Here is a 10,225-nt window from a genome sequence, read left to right on the forward strand (position 1 = left end):
CCTGAAAATCTTTCCTCAGAAATGGTCAACTAGTAGGATAGTAGAAATACAGTAATAAGAATTTAAAGGAATTTTGGAGTAGCAACTATTGAGGATCCAATTTCATCTTGAAATGGACAACACTACTTTTGATAAAAAGCCCTGGGTGCTTTCTGAAGTAATCTTTGTCTCTTTTTTCCCCCGGTGAAAGAATTGTAAAATTAATTATGAGAAACTTACTTACCAGGAAAACATGTATCTCAGTCTGTGCTTGTTTCCAAAAACAGGTGCTATTTAAAACATACAGCTTTATATGCTGACAGCCATCCAAGTTATGCTAAGCACAACTGTGAGAGAACATGTAAATGTCCCTAAACCCAGGTTTGACACAGAAAAACATCCTCGAGAGAGGACCATGATAGTCTCACTCTCACAAGAACTGTGCAATCAATTACTGTATATTTTTAGTTGCATCAAGAGATCCTTAGTCAAGCACTCTTTTTTTTTCCAGATTCAATCCAAAACCAATTCTACTTCTTTTGCCATGACTGTTTCCTATTTTAAACCAGGGTCCACAGGAAAAGACCTAGACATTGTGAATCGGGTTTTCAACTTGCGTCACTGTAATATTTTTTGTAATATTTTACTCTCATTGATGACTTTGCTCAGTAGTGTTGTAATTTTTCTTTTCACAGGCACCCATTCAAAGTACAATGTATGTCTTCACTCTTGCAAGATTAGCTTAACTGCTCTGTTTAATTTTAAATATTAATTCTAAAAAGGTTCTTTTTTGATGTGTACAGATTTCCTTTAATAGCACAGGTTCATTCTTGCCAAGAATGCTGGTATTGACAGAATAGCCATTTTGTTTAGCGAAACGTAGATAAATCTGGATTCATTTTATTTTCCAACTGCTGACTCAGAGAAATCTACCATGAAAGGAAAAAATAAAAATATCTCTTTTTTTTTACGTCAGATTGCTCTTTTTAATTAGTTATTAACATAATTCAAATGGTAAAGAAAGGTAAAGGACAGAAGTCTGACCTCACGTGTTCCTGCCATGAACAATGAACACCCAAAGAAAGAAGGTGAAGTTTGAAGGTCTGTAGAGAGTAGAAAGAGAACTCATTTTCCCAGTGTCATTGATTTAAAAGCTGATGTGTTGTTAATAGAGTTATTCTGCAAGATTAAATTATCTGAGATGTCTCCCAGCAGCCTGATCATCATTAGCTGAAATCTAAATAGTTTTTTCCAAAAATGAAATTCATTCCTGAATATAGAAATGAAAGACAGAAACCTTCTCTAACGGTTCATCATTTGAGTTGTCAATATGACAGCTATGCCTATGAAGGCTTATTTCACTGCCCTTCTTAATGTGTAGCTCCAGATATTAATTTTCTTTTTCACGTCTCATTTCTTGTCTCAAGCAATAAATTTTTTTAAAAGTCAATGTACATGAATATAGCCATGATCACAAAATTTTTAAAAAGGAAAAGAAAAAAAAAAAAAACCAAAAAACAAAACAGACCACAAAATAATTTTCAAAAGAATTCAGCTTCAGCCATCAAGAAGTATCTGCAAAGAACATACTGTAAGATGGTGACAGGAAGCAGCCTGGGAGACTCTGGAACATTTTAGCTGCTTAAAATGTAAAGTGATCATAATGAAGTGTTTTCAGATGTGGCAGCACTTTTTAGAAGAACTGTGAAAAGAACAAAATTTCTGGCTTAATATTATGTAGAATAGGGAAACCAGCATCCAGAAAGTGGGAAAATTGGTGTAGAGTCTTATAGATGAATTCTTTACACTTTAAGCTTTTCCTTTTTAAATACCAACCTATCTATGTTAAGATAACACTCTAGAAGAACCATGTTTATTATATCTACAAAATCCTTGTCAAGACTGGGTCATCTGTCATACATCTCAGATCTAGAATCAACCCAATAGTGAAGGATATGGTCACCTGTAATTTTGCCAGTTTAAAATCTAGGTGTATCACAGGTCAAATAGCTGGAAAAGTGAATATCATACCCAGATACACAACATTGTACAAAGGGGAGCAGAGCACAGCCAAAGTGAGGATGTTTGTTACGAGAGAAAGAGCATCTATCCTGACATAGTATGAGTGCTGTTGAGATAAAGCGTTGCAAGATGCCGACCTGCCTGGTGTTCAGGAGGCTGCCTAGGTGCCTTCTATACAAAATTTATTCCCTAGAGAAAACGAGACATAATTTCACCAGAAAACTGAATGTAAGGCTGCAGCCTGCAGCCTCCAAGTACCGTGTGCCCTTTTCAGCCTTCCCTAATGATGAGATGCCAGAGTGATGGAGTTTTCCTTGACTCCGGACAACTCTGGGCAGTGATTTTCCCCCTGCTGACCACGACACTCTCTCACTGGCCATGTGCCCCCATCTGAGAGCCCCCACCGACTTCAGCGGCGGTTCCTGGGGAAGCTGAACTCCTCCGTCTGCTCTGCCATAGCTCAGCCAAGCCGAGCAAGTGTGGTGGAAAGTTCCAGTATAATAAAGGGCTGTAGTGGTGTTATCTCTTCCCATCTCTTCCGTCTTGCTCTGGTGGCCTTCCCTGTCGGACTGAAACACAAGGAGGAGACTAACACAGTGCTTCCTCTTGCCTGATGTTTGCTTGTTATTCCAGCTAATTTGCTCCAAGAAATAAACTGCACTTTAAAATTAAAGGACCACATTAATTCTGGTCCTTTAGGCCAACAGCATATCTCCAGGCATCCTTAAAAACAAAGCGAAATAAAACAAACACAACCACAATTAGTAAAAAAACCACTTCTTTCTTTTTTTTTCCTAGTTAAAAAGAAATCCTCATCTCCCCCTCCTCAACCCCCCCAACCCGGGCTGATTGACAAAGTGAGCAGAATCCGTGTTCTCGCACCAGCGGATATCTGTTACATGAGAACTTTCTTCTGGCGCCAGGAGGTATTTAGAGAGTTTGCCTGGCTATTCCACAGGGAAACCCTGTTGAAAGTTGGGGATACCTGAGGAAAACTCGCTGCTGGCCAAACTCGGGGAAAAGCAGAGATCCTTTACATTTGATAACATCTCGTTGTCGTTATTGCACTGGAAATGTCGAGGAGAAGGGGGACGGAGTAAATAACAAGTAGCTGCTTTTTTCTGCGGGGAAGACGCTCTGGCCTTGCGCCGCGGGGCGAGATCACCTTAAGGTAAATGAGCAGCTCAAAGAACAAACCTGTGTGGGTTTTTTAAAAATTATTTGTAAAGCATGTGTCTGCTTATGCTCAGACTGAGCGAGAAGCACGAACCCCGGCCCGCAGCCCAGACGGTATAACCAGCCCCGGCAGCTCGCTCCCCGCCAAGTCCCCGGCGCCCAGCAGCCCCCACAGGCGGAGCGGGTGTCGTTTCTTCCTGCAACCGAGAGTTTCCTCCGCCAGGACGGCGATGGCTCGGGTACAGGCTCCCCTGAGGGCCGGGAGAGGCCGCCTGCGCCTCACCGGGGCTCGCCCCGGGGCTGTTGGGGAGAGGAGCGGGGCAGTCCCGGCGGAGAAGGGGAGAGGAGGGGCGGGTTTTAACCCCGTGTTTCTTTTTAAGTCCCTTCACCAAGTGAATCATTGAGCATGTTCCCTTACGGGAAGTTTCACAATCACTAGGCAAACTAATTTCTAGTAAATACTTATTTATTTATTTATTTATTTATTTTCTCCCAGTTCAATTGTTCCCCGTTTGCCCTATTTTACATGGTTTGAGCCACTGAGTAGCTTTTCATTTTCTTGTATTATGGAAAGCCATTTTTTGGGGAAGCAACGCTCCCCCACCCCTCCGCCCCCCAAGACACACACACTCATTTTCAATAACTGTTCGGGCTGGCGGTCCTTGGGTTTCCCCGTTATGCTTCAGGATCCCCCACCCCAAGGGAGTTGGGCTAGCTCACACGGAGCATACCCAGCTGGGTGCCTGCCAGGGGACCGGGACATCGGCGCCACGGCGTTGTCACCTTTGGAATCTGACAATATGAAAGGGCATCCTTTAGTTGTACCTCGAGCCGTGCCCGACCTCTGGCCAAGGACAGGGCACCCACGGCACGGGCTGTAGCAAACAGCATTCCTGGTACAGGTGTTTCTAGCGGGGAATGAGAGGCACCGTAACCTTCTCCCTTCACTAGGTGCCTTTACCGGAGGATCTGAGCCGTTTGCTCTGGGTGGCATTTAACAAAGGTTGTAATTCATCCACCTGCTTATCCTACAGCACCAGCAATGTCAAGCATCCCTTCGCAGCAGGAGTCTTGCATGCCTTCCGCGCAGCCTGCAGGGGTGTTGGAAACGCTTGTGGAGAGATCAAGACTGAGGTGCTTGCCAGAGGCTGTTCTTCTCCCTTCCAGATATCCTGCCTTTCTCACCACCGCGAGAAAATGAATAAAAATGTCCTTGTTACAATAAGGTCTTTCCGAAAAAGCATAAGTGCACTTTAGGTCGGAGCGAAGTGACTTGGTAACGCTGTGGAGTTCGAGGAAAGGACAAATGCCAAAGGAAAGCCTTATTTAAAGCACTTTATCGAAAACACATCACCTCCCTCCTCCACCCTGCTTTGTCGCTGCCAACACCCCAGAGGATGAATGAGAAAGACATGAAGCTTTTAGCGGTTCCCCCTCCTTTCCTCGGAGATAACCTGCGTTTTACAGCCCTGGCCTCTGAATATATATATTTTTTAATTTATTCTGAAACTGTAGGAAAAAAATAAAAGGTTTATACCCCTTCTGTCTCATCCCAGATACCTGTCGGGCTGTCAGCGCCGCGCTCTGACGCGGGGGCGGCGGTTCCCGGGCCCGGGGCAGCTCGATCTGCACAGGGATGCTCTCCGCCCACCATGGCGCCGGCCCGCAAGGACAGCACGAAGCACCCTAGGCTGCTGCAAAAATATAGGAGAAAACTGGGTTTCGTGGACTCCTATTTACTTGGGTTGATTAAATTTATTTACCAAAATACCTTCCGGAAAAGTGTGAGGAAAAAAAATGAACAACCTGTCCCAGCGCGCCTTCCCAAATCAGGGATCCCCCTTCAGCAGAGAAAAGCTGCTTTTTGTGGCCTCAGAACCAATAACTGTGGCAGAGCCCCCTGGGGAAGGTCCTCGCTGCAGCTTCTTCCCATGCAGGAGCTGTTTGAGCTGCTGCTCGTATTCTCCCACACGCACGCTGGGCTTTGCAGAGCCGGGCTGCCCTGGCACCGCATGCAACGTGCAGTGATGGACCCTGAAACAGGAGCAGCATGCTGGCCTTGGAGTCCGGGCACAGGTCACATCGGGGTTCTACCTTTTAACAGAGAAAAGGGAAAGGGACTGCACCTGATAAAGGGTGTAAAACACTGCCCTGATATAGCAGGGACATTTTCCCTACGCAGCATACAGAGAGCACAAAGGATCAAAGTCTTGACAAATGCAAGCATGATGTAATGCCCTGGCACCATCAAAGACTTTCTCCTGAAAATGATATCTTGGTCAGGGTCGCAGAAATCAGCGGTTTGATGTATATGAGAGGGTCAATTCTGCTCGGTTTCGCTGAGTGTAAATCCGAAGTAAGCCCTGAGGTTCACTCCTGGTTTACTCCATTGCATTTATCATTTCCTTTACTAACCAAGAAGCAGGCAAAGACGACCTGCGAATTTAGCTATCCCCCCGCCCCCAATCGTTTCAATTAATGAGACGAAGTATCCATTATGGGTCTCCTTTAATCCGCCGAGGCAGAGGTAGGAGCGAAAGGTGAGATTTGCCATTGTGGCTTTTAAGACTGGGTACCATTTTCTTCTTTGTTTAAAGAAATTCAGCACTTTCTCCCATTAATCTTTAGCGGGGAAAACGCTCAGCCCGCACCTGTATAAACAACCCAGATGGGGGAAAAAAGTAAACCTATATCTCTTCCCCTGCAGTATCTTTACATATATATTTATACGGATAATGTAGGCTAATTGGGGAGGCAGAGCAACCTTCAAGTCCGGCGCGCTCCCCTTTCACCGTGCAGCCTGTAGGACCCAGCCAGAGCATCGTGGTGTCAAACCAAGTTCAAGAGATCCAGTTGCAAGATCAGCTGCCTGTTTCGGTGGTTCGCGAAATGTCAAGTTTCACTTGGAAAGGTTGCCGTCAACCCCGGCTCTGATGTGGTTCTAGCCCCAGTGGGTGAAGCCGAGGTTTATACAGCGTTAAGTACCCCTCAATAAGACCACAGGGTTGGCGGAGAGTGAAGTGCAAAGCGCTGGGCGAAAAGGCAGCCGGCGGTGCCAGGAAAGTTGTGCCGCAGGAGCCGGGAAGGTTCCACTCGGCCAGGAGGGAAATGGAAGGGAAAAAACAGGAGTAAAAATTGCGGGACAAGATCTTTCCACCTGTTGTAGTCATTAGATTCTTTTCTGCGAACTGAATTCTCACTTTGGTTAACCGTATCCAGGCAGAACCGTGAAGGCCAGCGAGGAACTAAGTGCTAGTTATTCATCTTGGAAAAAGGAATATTTTGGGGGATGGGAGGGATACAAGTTGTTGTTTGATTTTGTTGTTGTTGTTGTTGTAGTTGTTTATGTTTTACTTATGCTCCTGTCGAATTTCCATATCAGCATTTCCAGTGGATACTTGCACCCCTACTCTTCCGTGGACTCAATAAAAGATGTAGTGCGGATTTATTTTTAATTAAAAAAAAAATATGAAAAACAGCTAATCCCTCGAAAAACGGCTTCGTTTAATTTGCCATATGACACACAGCTATACACAGCCCAATTAATTGGCTTTTAATTAATTGCTCTGAGGAAGAAGAACTCGGACACGTTGTACTCGTTTGTTATTTTCGATAGCTTCACAACAAGTTTCTGACACAGTCCGCACCTTTCCAGCGACTTTTTGCGTTGCTTGCCACAAACATCAAACCCACCCCTGAGTGCCGCGTCTCCCGCTGCCCCCGCCCGCTCCTGCGAAGAGCAACGGGGCTTCACAGCCGCCTCCCGGGGTAGGGCAGGCAGCGGGCAGGGGAAGACCCCGGGTTTGGCCCCGTCCTACCGCATCGCTGGGCGGCGGAGAGAGGGACTGAGTGCGGGTTTACACGGCGGGGAAATCCCCCGACCTCGGAGGAAAGGCGAGAGGGACAGCGAATGCAGACAGGTAGGGGTAGAGCTCCGGGTGGCGCTTAGCCCGACTGCCGCTGCCTTAGGGAAAGGCAGTGGTGCGCCCCGCTACTTGAGGGTTCAGTCCTGGGGGCATTTTGCCTCATCCGGGGCGAGAAGAGGACTCTATCCGGGAGGAAAAGCGCTTCTTCACACAGCGGCGTTACTCCCAAGAGCACAGATACTCCCGGAGACATCCCCGCGTGTATTGGGGTCTGCGCGGGCCAGCGCGCAGCGTTGCGCTGGTCAGCGCGGAGAGGCACCGCCCCCAGCGCGGGGCTCCGCCGGGTCCTACTCCCTCCTCCGAACCCCCACTCCACCCCTCCGCCCGGCAGATGGTTTGCTCCGCGGACACTCGATATATAGGGCTGTCAAGGGGCGCATCCCCCCTCCGCGCCCCCTCCCCCCCCCGCGCCGGTACGGACTCTCCGCGGCGGGGCCGCCCCGCGCTGGGCCGACTCGCCGGCGCGCCTCGGCCGTCCGCCCCTTCCCGCCTGCCCCGCCGCCCGCCTCCCTGCCTCCCGCCCGGGGCGATGTCCACGGGCTCCGGGAGCGAGGCGGAGGAGCTGCCCGAGATGGACCTGCGGGCGCTGCAGCTGGACTACCCGACGCCGCCGGCCAAGCGCCAGCCCCGCGGCGAGCTCTACCCCTCGGGGGACAACTCGTCGGCGGCAGAGGAGGAGGAGGACGACGAGGAAGAGGAGGAAGAGGAGGAGGACGGCGAAGGCAGCTGCACGACGGGGCCGGCGGGCAGTGGCTGCAAGAGGAAGCGGGCGCAGGGCGGTGGCCCCGGGGGCAAGAAGGCGGCGTCGGGGCCGCGGGGGCCGCCGCCCGAGGGGAAACAGTCCCAGCGCAACGCGGCCAACGCGCGGGAGCGGGCACGGATGCGGGTGCTGAGCAAGGCGTTCTCCCGGCTGAAGACGAGCCTGCCCTGGGTGCCGCCCGACACCAAGCTCTCCAAACTGGACACGCTGCGCCTGGCGTCCAGCTACATCGCCCACCTCCGGCAGCTGCTGCAGGAGGATCGCTACGAGAACGGCTACGTCCACCCCGTCAACCTGGTACGGCGCGGGGGGGCGCGGAGGAGCGAGGCCGGGCGCGGCCCCGACGCCTTCGGGATGCGCGGCGAGGGGCACCCGCGAGGGTCACGGAGGAACCCCCGGGGCACCGCCCGGGGTGGCCCCTCTGGCCTGCACCTCCCGAGCAGGGTTGGCAGCGCTCAATCCGTGCCTGCTGTCGGAGAAGCCGGAGGTGGCCCCGACCCCTTCTTAAATCCCCTGTCAATCTCGCCCCGGGGGCGATCCGAGAGCCGGGTTTGGCCTGCGGTGATGGCGGGTGTGTCTGTTCTGGGGAGTCGGAGTAGGGGACCCTAAAGAAATAAATTCCTCGGGCATTAGGCAAGCTTAATGTCCGAAAAAGGAGTAATTCGCTCTGCGGGCTGGCCTGGAGCAGAAGGAGAAGCGGTCATTAGTTCATCAGTACAAAACTAAACGCCTTGATGCGTGCCACAGGGGTAAAAAGGTTGCTTATCTAGTGCAGAGTGATTGTGTTTGAATAGTTCATATGCTTTTTCATGTATACAATAATGCAAACAATTGCAAAGCAAGAGAGATGTTGCATTTTTTTTTTATGAGAGCCATTTGTTGCTGACCGTTGCAGCCCTGTTGCAGAGCATTTAATTATCATGAGAAACGTAATGAAAATATTTGTTAGAGGAACTCGGCTCTCCCTGTGCTTCCCACAGGGACTAAAACATGATGACGTGTTTGCAACTGAACCAGAGTTAGACATCTATCAGTAATAAAGCTCCAGTTTCATACCAGGATATACTTTCTTTTTAATATGAAATACCTGTTTTCGCTTACAGACTTGGCCATTTGTGGTTTCAGGAAGACCTGACTCTGACACCAAAGAAGTTTCTACTGCCAGCAGATTATGTGGAACTACTGCATAGTCAAAGTAAATAGTTTTGTTGTTGTTGATTTTTTTTTTTTTAATGGGATGTATATTTTCAAGAGCTGTGATTTATCAGCTCCAGACTAGAAAACAGGGACAAACCCCATCTCTAACAGTGTTAAATCTGTGTTCCCTGTCATTCTTTTCCCTTAGAGTTCTGAGGGAAGTCTATTTAAACCAGTAAAGAAGGGAGGCAGTGGAAATTAGAGTTTTTATGAACTGATCGAAGCAGCTGAAGTACGAGATTTGGAAAGGCCCTTCTTTGGCTCCATCATTCTTACCACTGCCTGAGGACCTGTTGTGCTGAGGTTTTTAAACTAACGGAAGAAGAATATAATGATATAGAATTAACAGCATGGACCAAAATACAACTCCACAAACTAACCCAAACAGTGTTATTTGTATTCTAAAGCAAAGCAGTATTTTAGAGTAGCTTTGAAACTCAGATTTATAATATATTTTGATGGCTTTTGTATTCACTGATCTGGTTTACTGCAACTATGCAATGAGTATAATTTTTTTTTTTTTTTGTCCTTTTAACCAGAATTTTCTTAAAAATGTGTAAATGGCTACATTCTGCATTTCAGCTACAATACATTGGAATTTAACTAATTCCTTTGGTTATGTCACAAAGTGTCACATGTAAGAATGTGGGACTGTCCCTAAAAATGTGTGCCTTAATCTGGAAGGGAATTCTGCTTACTGTAAGGACAGGGTGCATGTGTTGTAAAGAATAACTTTGTATGTTGCTGCAAAATAAGAAGAATGCACAACGTTTTAAACATTTTTCCTGTACTGTCATGTTTACCTTTGAAAAGTTTACCCTAAAGTGAGTTCTAGTGACATTTCTTCACTGATTCAAATGCTGTAATAAAAGAGGATGCCATCAAATAAGTTGCAAATGTAAATAACTCTATTTTTTTATGAATTACATTAAAAGCTTGGTTACAATGACTTACTGGTACTGTGATAGTGTGTGGCTGCATCAATATAGGAACTTCTTTGTAATGCAAGTTCTTGAAACCTGCTTTTGTAAACACAGTTATCTTCCTCATCTCTTGAGAGCAGATACCTCTCTAGCAGCAGAGTCAGATAAGAACACTTCCACTTCAAACTATTCATGTGAGCTATAGTACTATATAGATCAGCAGGGAAACCCACATTTTACCA

At 47.7% G+C, this 10,225-nt stretch overlaps 1 protein-coding gene across 1 annotated transcript; it reads left to right on the forward strand.

Moving 5' to 3' along the window:
* Positions 1 to 7,632: 7,632 nt before the first annotated feature.
* Positions 7,633 to 10,008, forward strand: MSC (musculin; the record flags this gene model as incomplete). The annotated part of the gene is made up of 2 exons (XM_080339300.1): positions 7,633 to 8,160; positions 8,967 to 10,008. The coding sequence occupies 2 exons, from the start codon at positions 7,633 to 7,635 to the stop codon at positions 9,051 to 9,053; spliced, it is 615 nt and encodes a 204-aa protein (XP_080195426.1). The 3' UTR covers positions 9,054 to 10,008.
* Between the last annotated feature and the right edge of the window lie 217 nt (positions 10,009 to 10,225).

The sequence above is a fragment of the Nesoenas mayeri genome (assembly GCF_963082525.1).
Source record: "Nesoenas mayeri genome assembly, chromosome: 2".
NCBI lineage: Eukaryota > Metazoa > Chordata > Aves > Columbiformes > Columbidae > Nesoenas > Nesoenas mayeri.